Source organism: Onychostoma macrolepis, chromosome 21, assembly GCF_012432095.1.
Source record: "Onychostoma macrolepis isolate SWU-2019 chromosome 21, ASM1243209v1, whole genome shotgun sequence".
NCBI lineage: Eukaryota > Metazoa > Chordata > Actinopteri > Cypriniformes > Cyprinidae > Onychostoma > Onychostoma macrolepis.
This window is the reverse complement of record NC_081175.1, coordinates 23,228,282-23,244,643: the sequence shown is the minus strand read 5'-3', so window position 1 is coordinate 23,244,643 and position 16,362 is coordinate 23,228,282. Positions and strand designations below refer to the sequence as shown.

The 16,362-nt window shown below is 34.7% G+C and overlaps 1 protein-coding gene across 6 annotated transcripts in view; it reads right to left on the bottom strand.

Moving 5' to 3' along the window:
- The window catches only part of ptpn13 (protein tyrosine phosphatase non-receptor type 13), an 81,467-nt gene that overhangs the window by 13,633 nt on the left and 51,472 nt on the right, over positions 1-16,362 (bottom strand). For 2 of the 6 annotated variants that reach the window (XM_058757978.1, XM_058757979.1), the window contains exons 13-30: positions 16,098-16,248; positions 14,900-15,038; positions 14,158-14,310; positions 13,620-13,802; positions 13,297-13,459; positions 11,928-12,291; positions 9,715-9,821; positions 8,052-8,111; positions 6,338-6,427; positions 5,778-5,885; positions 4,822-4,953; positions 4,239-4,672; positions 3,324-3,467; positions 2,522-2,615; positions 1,713-1,798; positions 1,448-1,613; positions 1,110-1,324; positions 921-1,019 (exon numbers count right to left, since the gene is read on the bottom strand). In XM_058757978.1, coding sequence (XP_058613961.1) covers positions 921-1,019; positions 1,110-1,324; positions 1,448-1,613; positions 1,713-1,798; positions 2,522-2,615; positions 3,324-3,467; positions 4,239-4,672; positions 4,822-4,953; positions 5,778-5,885; positions 6,338-6,427; positions 8,052-8,111; positions 9,715-9,821; positions 11,928-12,291; positions 13,297-13,459; positions 13,620-13,802; positions 14,158-14,310; positions 14,900-15,038; positions 16,098-16,248 — 2,888 coding nt within the window. The remainder of the gene's footprint in view (positions 1-920; positions 1,020-1,109; positions 1,325-1,447; positions 1,614-1,712; positions 1,799-2,521; positions 2,616-3,323; positions 3,468-4,238; positions 4,673-4,821; positions 4,954-5,777; positions 5,886-6,337; positions 6,428-8,051; positions 8,112-9,714; positions 9,822-11,927; positions 12,292-13,296; positions 13,460-13,619; positions 13,803-14,157; positions 14,311-14,899; positions 15,039-16,097; positions 16,249-16,362) is intronic. The other 4 variants (XM_058757980.1, XM_058757984.1, XM_058757981.1 and 1 more) reach the window with 3 other exon arrangements.

Genomic DNA, 16,362 nt, shown 5'->3' with positions numbered 1-16,362 from the left:
GACCACTGGAGAGCTACTGAGATAGCAAAAAGACTTAATAAAATGAAAAAATAAAATTAATTTCATTAAATGTTTAATGAAATATAAATACTCAAATTAAAATACAACAAAACCCTAACCCTAAGTACTAATTATAAATAAATAAATAAAATAAACAATACTCAAAAAATAAATTAAAATAATAATAAAATGTAATAAAACTCAAAACAAAACATCAAAACAAAATAAGATTCAAAATAAAAGACAAATTAGATCTCTAAACTCAGTAAAATTCAAGATAAAATTAACAATCCTCAATGAAATAAAATACTTAAACTCAAAACTGAATAAAATAAAATGAAATACTCAAAACAAAATTAAATAAAAATTAAATTAAATTAAATTAAAATACAACAATAACCCTAAATACTAATTCAAATAACAAAATAAAATAAAACAAACAAATAAACTAAGTTTAATAATATAAAACAGTAGGAAATAAAGTCAAAATAAATTATGACTCAAAATAAAAGAAAAGCTAAATAAACCAATATTAATAATAAACAAAATGCAATAAATAAATAAAACAATATACTCATTAAAATAAAATAAAATAAAAAATAATAAAACTCAAATTTAATACAATTTAATAAAAATAAAATACTCAAAATAAGACTCAAAATACAACAAAACCCTAACCCTAAATAAAACAAAACACTCAATAAAATAAATTTTAAAAACACACCAAAAAAATCAAGTCCCAAAATATTTGATCAAAGTAAAAATAATAATAATAATCTTTAATAAAAATAATTTGTCTCTTCTGGTGGCACTTTTCCTGATATTCTTGAGTGAAAACTAAACAGAATATTCCTTTAGATCAAGGAATGTGATGCACGGATGTGAATTCAGATCAATAAGATGAAAACTAAAAGTCTTACTTTAATGGCAGGGTCCATCTCAGCTAAGACCCCTGGTGCAGGTCTACACAAGTGAAGGGTCACCTCCTGTCCTGTGCCCCTCAGAGCAGAGATCACCTCCTGACAACACACCAAAGACCAAAAGGCATGTTTTAATAATGCTATATGTGTTTTGTTTTTTAGAATGTAGTAAGTAAAGGGTTAACGCACATGTTGTGACAGGCCTTTGAGTGAAGTCTGATTGACACGTAGAATGATGTCGCCCACTTCGATGCGGCCACTCTCAGCTGCTGGTTGCCCTGGAAACAGCTTCTTGACTCGGACCATGCTGGAGCCCACAGGCTCTCCGGGAACGTTCTCCTCACGGCTGAAACTGAAGCCCAGACCGGACGTGTTCTTCAGCAAACCCACCTCAAATGTGTTATCTAGAGGGGGTAAACAAGAAAGAGGATGATTTACTCTTCCAAAGTTCAAAAACTAGCCCACACATTTAACCTCTAGCACATTTTCAAATGTTCATCAACAAGTGTGTCGATTCCATCTCATACCTGGAGTAATGAAGTTGTATTCTGCTTTCTTTGGAGGTGGAGGTGGAGGTGGAGGTGGCGGCTCCTCTGCGGCTGCGTTCTGAGGTTCAGAAGTGCCTTGTGGGGTCAGAGGGGCATGGATGCTGTCTTTTGGGGGCTGACCTTTCTCCATCAACAGATGCACCACCTAGACAGTGGGAATTTTTTTTTTTTTAAAAACACGTTAGCTTTCAGAGAAGCACAGTTCTCTAGGGGGCGCAGCGCAGCCTCAACCCAGAGTTCTCACCTGTCCAGTGTCTCTCAGGATCTCTACAGCTTGTTTGTGTGTCGCTCCTTCAAGACTCTTCCCATTCACAGCCACCACGCGATCACCTGTATGACAAAATCAATACTCAGGCTTACATAATTGTAATTTTATAATTGGAAATCGGTTCAAGAAAAAAAATATATAGATCATCTTACCCCCCAATATATTATTAAAAATTATTTAATTTATATATTACATTATATTATATTACTATCCATCCACTGTCCAAACTTCTTATCCTACGTAGGGTTGTGGGATATTAATATTGCATTTTTTTAATAAATTATATATCATATCATATATCATATCATATATCATACCATACCATCCATTTTTTCCAAACTGCTTGTCCTACTTAGGTTTGTGGGATATTAATATCAATGTTTTTTCCCATAAATTATATATTATATAACACACTGAAAGCAAGAGTCAAAAGCCAAAAACTTGAAAACTTCAATAAAACAAGAATTTAATCTTTTATATTATATATTATATTATTCAAATAGATTGTAATATTAATATCCTGCCACCCTACATGGGACATTTTATACATATTATATTATATTATATTACTAAATATTAATAAGCAGCAAATTAGTAGTTTATTTCATTAAAAAAAAATGTAGCCTATTTTAGCAACATACAGATTTATTTATTTTTTGCATTAGGCCATTATTTCTGTAAAATGTGAAAATAAAATAAAATAAAAATAAAATCTGCATAAATTACATTCAGTACAACAATGATGTATACTTAAAACCATACATATAATTATTTATTTTTTTTACCTTTCTTTATCCTCCCATCCAGCTCAGCTGCTCCTTTAGGAATGACACCTTTGACATATATCCCTCCATGCCTCACCGTTGTGTTTGATCCACCCTGAGACAGACAAACATGTTAATATACCCATAAAGAAATGCATCATGGGAAATTATGCCTGTTCTCTGTGTTTTGAGTCTGTACGTGTATTAAGAAATCAATTGGACATGCTCATTATATAATTTCTAGATTATGAGTGAACCATTTTCAAATGACGATGATTGAACTAGATTGAACCATCTAATAAAATCAGCAACACCCATCCTTACGATCATAAAGCAAACCACTTGATTTCTTGAGTTGATGATTAATGCATTTCATTGCAGTATTCTGAAATACTGAATTAAAACAAAATAATAATAAATCATAAAATCACAAGGCCTACATATCACCACATGATCATAAATCTCAAAAAAAGATTACTGTAAAATCACACCGCAGACAAGCGAATGCAAATCCATGCAGGCATTAGTGCTTCTCTGTTATAAACACAATACAACTGTAAATGTGGCATGTTGTCTTGGCCGTGCGTGTTTCGGCATTTTTCTCTACCTACTGTGTTTCAGTTTTACCGTTAGTGAAGGAGCCAATTCAAATGCCTGTAAAAATCTGCATGCAAAGAGCCAAATCTACTTTCCCAAAACTGAAGCCAAGCGAGGAGCTTCAGAAAGGCGCGAGGGCTATGGGCACAAAAACAACACCACACACACACACGCACACAAAAAGTAAGTCAAAGGGAAACAAAGGAGAAAAAAAGAGAGCGGAAACCTTTCCGAACAGTACCGTGACACTAATGCCCAGACTGCTGTCTATTTTGGACAGCTCAACGTCAAATAGATCTCCAGGCTGGAGGCTATTGACTTCTGGGCTACTAGCACTTAAAGTCTCCGTGACGGTGTTGGGAGAAACCCCCTGTAAACAGAGAAGAGCTGGGTAAATACAAGGCCGTGCACAGCCGTACACATGCAAGGGTCAAGGGGTCAGAGGTTAATGGTGTTGACATGCAAAACTGCATTGCATTTAAATTCACAAATGCAATTGGGCAGAAAGGAAGCGAGGGACGGTCACAAGCAGTTAGAATGTTTTCACTGATATTTGACATTTGTGTGACTTTGAAGTGTATGTATTGAACCCAAACGCTGCTATTAGGTCTAAGAAATGTGGACAGCACATCTAAGCACCTCCTTCAACAAGTCTATGTGACATTTAGAAAGGGAAACTGCTTAGAAAGGTAATAAAACACGTCTCCTCATCGTTTTCCTTGGCAAGAGGCACTAAACATGTTGAATTATCATCCAGGTGGATGCTGCACACTGGTGGTGGATGAGGAGATACCCCCGACAATGTAAAGCGCTTTGAGTGCTTAGAAAAGCGCTATATAAATGTAAGGAATTATTATTATTAATTAATATCACACCTGGTTAGAGCACAGTGTAAAGGTGAAATATATTTAAAAAATCCTAAATTATACTCTGCATCTCATAGCATGTGGGGAACTCCAAGAAGGGATGGAATGAGCAAGAGAGAACTGTCCTATTGTTCCAAAAAAAAAGCAATTTAATGTTCTGTGAAGATTAAAAAGCACACATCTCAAAGTTCATATCAAACAGATGCTGACTAGAAACTCAAAACCTTGAGGTGAGAGTCAAAGTTCATTTAAATCACTACAGAGACTGATTCTACCTTTTTAGTCTTATGTTTCTCTTGGCTACTTGAGTATGTGTCTTCATCCATGTCCGAATCCCCTCTGTCTGAGTATAATTCCAGCTCTTTAGGAACGTCTGGCACTTTGGATTTTCTGGTTTTAGGGGGTAAAGCGGGTGGTGTAGCTTCAACAGAGGGTTTACTGTCAGTGGGGATGGACTGTACGGGCGCGGGACCCTCAGTGGGAACGTTGCGATGGAATCCATTGAGACTTAGTTGCAGGAGGCCGGCGCTCTCTGTCCTGGAGTCCTGCGAGCTGATGCTCCCCTGTCGAATGGACTGAGGAGGAGACGTTTTGCTGGAGGCAGCAGGAGGAGGGCTCGGGGAGCATGTGTGATCTTCAGAGGAAGAGTCGATGTCTACTTCCTGATTTTGTGTGGCTGATTTGTAGTGATGGATTCCTGAAGGAGAGTCTAGAGGCAAAAACAGGCTTGTTTATAAGTATTGTCATCATGATAATACACATTTCTCCAGAAAAGTCTATTCTGGTGAAATCTTACTGCACTGTGTTATAGCTCTTACAAAATGACTACATGCAAAGTCAATATATTATTTCCATTACCTGGAAACAGTCTCTCTTTAGGTTGAGAGACCACCAGTGTGACATCATCAGGGGCGTTCTGCAGAATCTCCACCACAGTGTCATGTGACAGGCTCTCCAGACTGATATCATTCACGCTCAACAGCCTGTCACCTTCAGGAAATACAATAATGTAGAGTTAATCTTACACTGAACAATGTAAAACGTTTAAAGTGTTCTAGAACAGGGTTATTATAGATTACTAAAAAAAAAAAAAAAATTCCATCTCATTTTCGTTTAGTTTATCTTAATGAAATAAAATAACTAAAACTAAATAAATTTATATATTAAAAGGCTAATTAAAAAACAAAAAACTTCAAAGCTAAAATGAAAACAGAAAATATATATATATATATATATATATATATATATAAAAACTTTCAAAATATTATTAAAATTATAATAGTAGCTCAGTTATACTAAAACTACAACAATAAAATATTTTTTTTGGATCATTCGGGAATTGTTTTAGGATTACGGGAAAGTATTCCTTAAATTTTCTATAAAAGCATTCTAGAAACATTTAAAATTATTATTTCACAGTTATTTAAAATATTACAAACAATAGTTATTAAAGAAAACATTTTAACTTGACTGTTTTTAGAATTTTAACTTAGTTTAGATTAATTATTTGAATACACTGACAATAATTTATTAATTTAAATACTTTTAAGTCATTTTGCTGCCCCCTTGGATGTTTGCTGAGGCTCCCCTTTTGAGAACCACTGATTTAAAGCACGTTGAAATCACTTCAAAGCATGTTATAATGATTTGAAGCATTCTACAATCCTTTAAGGCTAAGTTTGCATGAACTTTGAGAATTTCTCCACTAAAACATGATGCTTTCAACCAGAAATTTCAAAGAACTACATACAGTATAAGTAAAGAATCAAGTGTGAAAGCGCCACTCCTCTCCACTCTTCTCTTCACTTTTATACCTGGTTTCAGACAGCTGTTGATATCTGCTGGCCCACCTGGTGTGATGGAGCTGATGATGGTGCCGAGGTCCTGTCGGCCAGAATTCTCTCCACCTACGACCTGAAAGCCTGAGCGCAACACAAACCACACACTTCACTCTACTGTATCTTGCTACAAAAAGACAAAATGTCTAAATAGTCAAAGATGTTTTACTGAAACTGTCATTTGTGCATATACTAAATGTTCTCTTATCGGTGATAGACAACCTCTTATTCAGACCGAATCCTGATAAGATATTTCAGTGCAGGTCACCATCTGAGGTGGATGTATAACAGCACATTCTCTCTCCTGGAGTGGGATTCATTAATCACAGTGTGTGAGCAGTGAGGACTGCCAGACCTCTGCACTATATCACACTGCGCTTTATTCCTGTCAGAGTAGTGTTCGTGTTTGTGTGTGTGTGTGTGTGTGTGTGTTCGTTCCGATAATCCGGCCGTTTAACAGCATTTCTGTATCAGTAGAGTTCCATTCTGTCTGGACATGTGAACCCGTCCCTGCAGCAGAGGGTCTTGTTACTCACCCAGCCCATACTTGACATCTTTCTTCAGATTTACGGTCTGTATCTCTCGCTCTGGGGAGGGTAAGGCATGTACTTTCTTCTTCAAGGAGTCTGTGGGTGGGAAATACCAAAGGGGAAAAGGTCTGGGTTTTAAAACAGAGTGTGTTCATTCATACAAACACACTTTCAGAACTTTCAGAAGGTCAATCCACCACAAACACAAATTTATATTTTCAAATATTTACAAATTTATATTTTCAAAATGAACAAAATAAAAAAAAAATCACAAAATTGAAAAAAACAAACAAAAAACAACTACAGACCACAATGAGCACTGCAATTATCTTTAATTTAATTTTAAATGGGTCATGTAGTATGTAATTTTTGTAATAAATTTAATTTCATATCATTTTTGAATAATTTAGCTTTAGTAGCTTAAATAAAGTAGCTTTAACAAATAAATAAGTAGATATAATATATAAATAAGTAGCTATAATAAATAAATAAGCAGCTTTAATAAACAAACAAAGTGGCATAGATAGATATATTTTAGGTAAAGTCTATGTTGTGTTCTTATATTTTTGTAGTTTTATTTATTTATATTTATATTTATATATATATATATATATATATATATATATATATATATATATATATATATATATATATATATATATATATATATATATATATATATATATATATATATATATATATATATATATATATATATATATATATATATATGCGTGTGTGTGTATTGTTTTTATCAATGTTAAAAAAAAAGCTATTTAAATTTTAGTTGACTTTTTCACTACTATTTACTTACTACTATTATTATTATCTGACTCTTTATATACATTTAGCACAGAACACAAATGCAGTATTTTTTGTATTTAAAAATTTATAATTATACAGAACTTCCAAAATAAATATGTATACTTGAAAAATGTTGCAATTTCAATTGATCAAACACAGAATAGATAGGAAATATTGTATACATCTCTGATCTAACAAGTTGAAGAACTGGGAAGAGCTAGTGAAAGCAGGCTAACGCTTGCTCTGTGTATTTATATTGGCATTAAACATATCAAACGCATGCACAGCTCTCCATAAGCTCGGCTTATCTTTCATAACTAGTGTATTGGTGCTAAGGGATGGCATTATGTTTGGCCCAGCTCTGATGTGCTATACTAACAGCCGTGGCCAGCAGCTCATTCTCAAGGATGAGGGAGATTAGCCCACAACACAGCCGTATATCAGAGGCAGAGCTGGAAAAAAAAAAAAAAACACAGCTTAGCGAAGCAGAATGCGTCCGAGCCAGAGACAGACGCCAGTGAAACTTGAGCCAAGTGTGCGCGCGAGAGAGAAGCGCTTTTGAAAAGATGATCTCCATGCCATGTAAAACACCAGAGAAGACAGCAATCCGGAGCATGTTGGATTTGGCAGGTTCTCATCAGACTTTGGGTTCCTGAGCTCTGATTAAGCGGAGGTCGGTGTCACTGTGAGGTAAACTACTGTTATTGACATTAAAAACAGGCCTGTTTTGCTTCATGTAAAGTTCACTGCAATTTTAGCAGATGTTTGTGTTTTAGGGCCAGACCAGGACATGACATTTCCTACCAATGTTCGGGACTTACAAAATTTGACCATTGAAAAGAAACAGATGACAGGCAGAAAAGTACAGCACATTGTGCTACGCAAGGCTAAACGAAACAGAGATTATATTGTGTACCAGTGATTCCTATGGAGGAGGCAGGAGTAGAGGGCACTCCAGAGCTGTGCATGCTCACACCTGAGGATCAGAAAAAACAAAAACAAATCAAGAACTAAACTGGCGCAACTACATCAAAAATTAAATATATGTCTAAAAGGGGAAATTAAGTCTGCTATCCTGACAATCACCTTCCTTGAGTCATTTTCAATATAAAGCAACATTTTAATGCATAATGCACTTTTTTTTTTCTTTTTTTTTTTTTAAATACATTAATGCCTTCTCAATCTTAGACATTGTGTATTTCTTTTGCTTTTTTTATATTAGATTTTATAAAAATTATAGCTTGAGTTTGATTGGATGAATAAAATATTACATTTTATATGTCCATATTATTTGTAAATATTATTATTTATTTATTTTTTACATTTCTATTTTTAATGAACAAACTGATTATTATTATTATTAATATTTTTGTTGTTGTTTTGTTTTTTGGATTAAAGAAATGTATACTTGTTTTTATATTTAAGTCAATCATAATGTTATAAAAGATTTCTATTTTAACTAAATATTGTTCTTTTGATACATCAGAGTTTCCTGCTGCTGAAAATTTAGCTTTGCATGACAGGAATAAAATTTCAATTTAATATATTACAAATGAAAACAATTTTAAATTGAAAATATTTCACAGTATTAATGTGTTCACAGTATTTTTGTTCAAACAATACAGCCTTAGCGAGCATAAGAGATTTCTTTTAAATATATTTTTAAAAAATGTAAAAAAATAAATAATCCAAATCTTTTGAGTGGTACTGTAGATTCAATACAGCTTCAAAGTTATTCCAAATATTTATTGAAAACTGTTGTCTATTATTGATTTAAAATGACAATATAAAATGATTTCATCATGGTTAAAGATAACAAAGCAGTGTTTTCATTTTACATCATGTTTTTCCAAATGAATTTCCACTAACAACTGAATCATGGTGCTACTTACCAAAATGAAGAGATTAAAAAGTAAAAGAATTTTGTATGTCACCCGAAAAAGAAAAATGAGTTCTTTGGATTTATATGCACCAAAAGACTGTGCACAATAAAACATGCATGAAGAAGATAAATAGGTAAATTTAACGCAAACATAATTCTTTAGCATGGTAAAATCACTGTGAGACACAGCCTGTCAGCATAATATCAACCACATCCACTGAAAACCAGCATCAGCCAAACACTGACAGTGGCTTTTAAATTGTATAAAGGCTTGTATTATTCTCTGACATATAGAAATGCAGTGATGCATGTACAGGCGCATAAATTCAGGCTGTAATCTCTTTATGGCATCTCTCTACATGCGGAGGAAGATGTTGAGAGGATTTGAGCTGCTGCTCTCTCTGATCTGACAGTGGCTGATGGGATGAAATGGAGAGGTAAAATGAAAAGATCAGTGAGGGAACAGAGGGAGAGAGCTGTTAAAAAGATAAAACGAAAGAGGCAGACAGCGCCTGACTCCACAGAGACGCACAGACAGATTCCTCCCACTATCCTGACAGACTATCAGAAGAGAGAGACTACAAAGTAAGGAAGTTAGAGAATATTCAAAAGCAGAAAGACACGTTCTTTGAGGGTGATGAGCCAGTTGCGAGTGGACATAAGAAAGAAACAGCCGGTCGGGTCTCGTTGTCCTCACCTACGACATACGCCTGTCCCGTGTCCTCACAGGAGGAAGAGTCAGACTCTTTCTTCAAGCTTTTGGGGCTCCAGCGGGGACTGTCATCGACTGTGCTGCTGAACACACTGATGATGCAGGGAAAACAGAAAATGATCATGAAAATCAGCGCAGAGGCAATTACTTCCAGCGGCAGAGCGGAATAAATGCAGTTATTTTCATTTTCTGATCAATCCATAATATTGCTGGAGCGAGTAACTCTGCAACACTGCATATTTAGAAGCCGGAATTACATACTCAATTCATAAAAACGTGCTTGATTACAATCTGCTAAATCAAGATCTCACCCACTGAGCATGCATTACATCATGGAGCCTAAAACATTACAATTGTCTTCACAGGAACATAAAAATGTTTGCAAACATCTGCAAACACAGTTTTAAGACTGTCACTCTCACATACACAGCGGCTGTCTGTCTCCCATGAGAGCTGATTAATGCTGTTGGCCCCAGGCAGCTCAGTGCCAAGCGACAGAAGAACAGAGAAATGCAGAACAGGAGAGTGCGACAGGCATAAAGACATTAGAGCACAAACTGCAGGCGAGCGTAAAAAGTGAGATGGGTATAAAAAAAAACTAAAAGTAGCAGAGAAGGAGAGTGAGACGAGTATAAAGATGTAAGACAGTAGACTCAATGCCAATGTTTTGAAGAAATAAACCAAGCTACAGCAGCTTAGGAGAGTTAGACAGGTGCAAAGACAATGTGAAATGAGTGTAAATTGGGTGCAAAGATACAAAAAAGACATAGCAGGACGCTAAAGTTGGTTGTTATCTATTAGACATTACAAAACAAATTTTACAAGATTAGGACAGTGAGACAGGTATAAAGACATTATTATAGAACGGGTGAGAGGACGGGTGTAAAGATATTGTAAAACAGCACAGCGGAGCAGGAGAGTGAGACAAGTATGAAGACATAAGATAAATCATGCCAGTGGTAGAGAGTGAGACGGGTGTAAAAATACTGTAAAAAAATAAATAAATAAAATCAGTCAGAACAGGAGAGTGAGACAGGTATAAAAGGCATTAAAGGGCATACAATGCTAATCGTGAGAGAAAGCCGGGTGTGAAGTGAAAATGAACTGAAGCAAAGCAGAAAAGTGAGACGGGTGTAAAAACGTAAAGCAAAAATGCTTCAGAACAGGAGAATAAGACAGGTGTAAAGAAATAAAAGAAACTGTAAAAAAAATAAAAAAATAAAAAAGGATATTAATACAGGTGTAAAGAAATAAGACAAACTGAATTAAATCAAGATTTTGAGATGGATTCAATGACATAATAAAACAAACTACAGCAGAAGAGGACAGTGAGACAGGTGTAAAGACCTTATAAGATAAACTACAGGAGTGAGAGAAGTGTAAAGAAATTACAAGACAAACTACAACCAAGCAGGAGAAAAAGACGGGTGTATAGATATGATAAGACAAATCACTGCAGGAGAGTGATACAAGTGTGAAGATATAAGACAAATCATCTGTAGAGCAGGAGACTGAGACAGTTTGAAATATAAGACAAGCCACGTCAGAGCTAGAGAGCGAGACGGGTGTAAAGACAAAAATAAATAATCACTAAGGGCAGGATAGTGAGAGAGGTATAAAGACACTAAAAGAACTGAAAATGGATATTAAGACAAGTAGAAATAAATAAGACAAACTGTATGGATCAGGAAACTGAGACGGGAACAAAGACGTCATAAAAGCAAACTACAGCAGAAAAGGATAGTGAGACGGGTGTAAAGACATTGTAAAACAAGCGTAAAATGAGTGTAAAGATTTACAAAAAGACAAACTGCAGCCAAGCAGAATGAGTGATTCTCTATATGCGAATACGAAACAAATAATACAAAGTTAGGAGAGTGAGACAGGTGTAAAGACATTATTTACAAGACAAACTACACAGAAGATGGCAGCTCTAAAAAAAATTGTAAAAGAAGAGCAAGAGAACCATGTCAGGGCTAAAGAGTGAGACTGGCGTAAAGATTTTGTTAAATGAAAGAAAAAAAAATTACTCGGAGCAGGAGATTGGTACAAAGAGAGGAAAGTGAGATGGGTGGAATGACCGTATAAGACAAACTAAAGGTGAGAGATGAGATGAGAATGTAAAAACTACAAGACAACCAGTGAATAACACAAGAATGTCATTTGTTTTATAAATAATGTTTGCATGTGTCTCTCACCCTTCCTGCTGTCTGGCGACAGCAATGGAGTCCGTGTCGGAGCTTGCACGTTGGTGTGTTGATGCAAGCACTTGTGATCGTGTCATGCTGCTCTGTGATTGGCTACTGAAAGGCACCATCCTGTGCTCTGGCGATTCGGGCAGCTGACCCAAGTTATGATGGGAACGACTCTTCATCCTGGGGTTAGAGCTGCTGCTGAACCCAGTATACGGCGGTTCGGTTGGAACAGAGATTCGACTTGAACTCTTGCTGAGGGAGATCTCAGAGTAGGACATCCTCTTGTAGAGTTCAGGGTCAGAGCTGGGGGACAGACTAACTGCACCCATCCCATCAGAGTACTGCAGACTGCTCAGAGGAGAGTTCTCTGCAGGGAACAAGAATGGTAAAGAACAAGAAAAGAGCAACAGTTAAATCCAAGAAGTTCAGTTTGCATGGCATTTGTGCATTTACACAACAAAGAAAGTTCTACATTATGGCTTGCATTGACCCTAGAGTGCATTTTCAAACCTGAAACTTTCAGTCTAATGCCAATTCTTCAAGAGCAGCCTGAGGAGAATGGGCCATTTGGAACAGATCCCAGTTTTCTCAAGGCTTCTTATTTCAAATGAGCTTTTCTCATTTTGTTTACTAATTAATTTAACTCTTATATTCTGCCTGAAACCAAAAGTTGTTTTTTCTTTGATGCAAATATTTCTGCATTATGGAAATTAAACATCAGAAGTTCTCAAGTGGTCTTTCTTCTGTCTTTAAAATTGTGCTCTCATCTCAGAAGAAAATTTGAAAACAGAATGTGATGTGTTTAATATTTTTATTCAAAGTAAATTCATTAAATGCTGCTCAAAAGTTTGAGTTCGGTAAGTTTCTTTTTAAACATTTTATTTGAAAAAGAGTACAGTAAAATAAAAGCATTGTGGAATATTTATTCCCTTGATGGCAATTTTCAGCATCATTACTCTTCAGTCTGCAATCATTCTAATATGCTGATTTGCTGTTCGAGAAACATTTACTATTATTATCAATGTTGATTTTTGTGGAAACTGTGATTTTTTTTTCAGGGTTATTTGATGAACAGAAATTTTTGAAAGAAAAATTAATTTAAAGAAAAGTCTTTTCTAACATTATAAATGTCTTTATTGTCATTTTTGAACACTTTTGATAATAATGCATCATTTATGAACAAAAATATTGATTTCTTTAAAAAGATTGCGAACTAAAAGTGCCAAATAAAGAAATCAATTAAAAAAAAATACAATTTGAATCTATATTACAATATTTATGGTGTTTTTGTGCTTTTTTTGTATTCATAAATTGTAAAACATAAATGTTTGATTTCTTAGTCGCCATTTTGCTTGCACTTTCTTTTTCTTACCCAGGTCCTGCAGTTCTTGGTTGTTCTGTCTGGCTTTCATGTGCAGGTGGAATTTGTACTGGGCCGAGCACAGGTGCAGCAGATACTGGCAGGTCTTCTGACTATCTGTCTGAAACAGATGTTTGATCCCGTCCGAAGTGTTCTGCAAGCAAATCTTCTTTTTCTACCATAAAGAAACACAAAGACGTAAGGGGTGTTACTGACACTCCAAATGATTCCATCTGGAAACAGCCTGAAGCAGAACCTCTTTGGTTTTTCTGGGAAACTCCAGCACGGCCGTGTGATTTCCACTAAATGTAAACATGCAAATTTAAACATCTTACCGTGAAAGAGATCTTCTTGGTATCCCTCCAGGGGAACCTTAGCACAGGTGTTCGATTTCCATTTAGGACCTCGAAGATGAGGACACCCTTCGAGTAAATGCCCAGCATGATGCCAGTCAGGGATCTCTTCTCTGGAAGCACACGATGGAAGTGAACTCCATATTCCGGCAGTCTCTGGCACACCTTTACATAACAGAGAAATGATGAGACGGATCTAATCACATGCAGTCTACAACAACAACTCTTAGAGAGGAAATTGAACTGAATCAAAATAATTAAAGTCCATTTGTTCACAATTATTGATTGCACTTATCGCGTTAAAAAAAGAAACAATTGATGTCTGTGAATGTGTACAATCAAGTTTCAAGAACAACTTTTGGTCTTGCGACTGCTCAGATTGAAAAAACTGTAATCAAGAGTATCTGAGAGAAAACAGACTGCAGCAATCTACGCTTATTCAAGTCAATTACAGAAGTTTGGCCAATCAGGAAGCTCCGCCTAGAATCACACTGAAGGATTGATGCGTTTCGTTCCTGACCTTGAGGAACTCAAGTTCGGCCTCCTGCTCTGAAGCGTTGTAGTATGAGCTGTGGAGTTTGGGTAGCTCTTCTTTAATGGTGGTCTGATCGAACTTATCCAGAACCGAAGCAGAGAGGTAGTGCTCCGTTCGGAAATATGTCTTTCCGTGAAGCTGATGGAACAAAGAGGACAACATGTACTGAGATAAGATGCTGCAAATAAATAAATAAAATAAAGATAAACTCTAGATATAGAATTTAAGATTTTTTTCACAAAAATCTTTGTATTTTAGATACAATGCACTTTGGGGAGATAAATAAAATAAAATAAAAAAATAAAATAAAGAAACTCTAGATATAGAATTTAAGTGTTTTTTTTCACAAAAATATTTGTATTTTAGATACAATGCACTTTGGGTAGATTAAAATAAATAAATAAATAAATACATACATACATACATAAAATAAAGCTAAACTCTAGATATAGAATTTAAGTTTTTTTTCCCAAAAAAAAAATCTTTGTATTTTAGATACAACGCACTTTGGGTAGATTAAAATAAAAAAAATAAAAAAACAAAAACAAAACAAAACAAAACAATAAAATAAAATAAAGATAAACTCTAGATATAGAATTTTAGGTTTTTTCACAAAAATCTTTGTATTTTAGATACAATGCACTCTGGGTAGATAAAATAAAATAAAAAATTAATTTTCAAAAATCTCAAACAAAATATTCCTCTATTTTTCCTATGTCGTTTGTACCTCAGTCTGATAATCCCCAAACTCTGCCTGCAGTGCCAGAGATGCCAAGATCATGGCATTTTCCAGGTCACAGCGTACTCGCTCCTCTAATATATCCTTCCGCAGCTGCAAGTAGTACTGGTGTTTGGTCATTGTGTGTCTGTATAAAACAATGTTAATTAATTATTTTGGCTTAACTGAATAACACATAGATATATATGTATATACATGCTAATATAAATAATTGTTCAAAAGTATGGCGTCAGAAAGATTTTTTTGTCTTTGTCTTTGATTTTTTTGATTTTTATTATTTAACAATTTTATTCAGCAAGGACACATTAAATTGATTAAATGTGATATTAAAGAATTTTAAATTGTTACATTGTCACAATCTTTCAAATAAATGTTCTTTTTAACTTTCCATTAATCAAAGAATGCTGAAAAAAATGTTACATTTTCCACAACTATATTAATTAGCGCTGAGAAAAGTAGCAAACTGTTTTCAACACTGACAATAACTGTCTTGAGAATGGCTGATAATTCAGCTTTGCCATCACAGGAATAAAATATATTTTAAAATATATTAAAAAAAATAGTAAATTGTTTTAATTATAATATTTCACAATTTTACTGTTTTGCTATGTTTTTGATCAAATAAATGTAGCCTTGGTGAGCATAAGACAATCTTATAAAAACACTTAAATCCTATAGACCCCAAACTCTTGAACAATAGTGTGTTTATATATGCTTATATAGATTTATTCATTCATTGAAATACATCAAATCAAACCTAACACTGAGCACCAGCACATGTTTGGGCATGTATGAGCAAACACTGCAAACTAACACGAGCTGCCAAAGGTGGATGAAGTGAGAAAATGTGCTGACCACAAATATATTTTTGTTTAGCTATTTCAAACTATTTCCTTGAAAACATATTTTTGCAACATAATTGAGACCCACTGTGAACTGGTTTATATTTTCTTTGTGTTAGCCTAACAAGAGGAACATGTTACCACAAAGTTCTGGAGTTGCAACAATAAAATGAAAATTGTCGTAAAAGCATTTGGCTTTCTAGCTACATTTCTGATGGTAAAGATTGCAATGATTTAATGCATTATTTTGCAATTCATAAAAAAAATAAAATAAAAAGAAATCTGCTGACTCATGAGAAAGGAACTATATTTTTGGACTCTGATTATGTTGTCAGCTCTCTTACTGTATCAGACTGACGTCATCCTGAAAGAACTTGATACGCAGGAACAGATTAAAATTGACATCCGACTTCTTTTTCTTCGGGTCATCCTTCCAACCGTCAGGCGCCACCTTTGAAAGTTTGGAATCAGGTTCAACAAAGAAGAACTCGTCATCTAAAAACAAAAGAAAAAGAAAGGAAGAGATTCTGCTAAAAGAGTTCAATGCAGCATAACAAGTAAAGCAGCATTTGGTTTGGGAGGCATGAGTCAGAGGACTTAATGAACCAT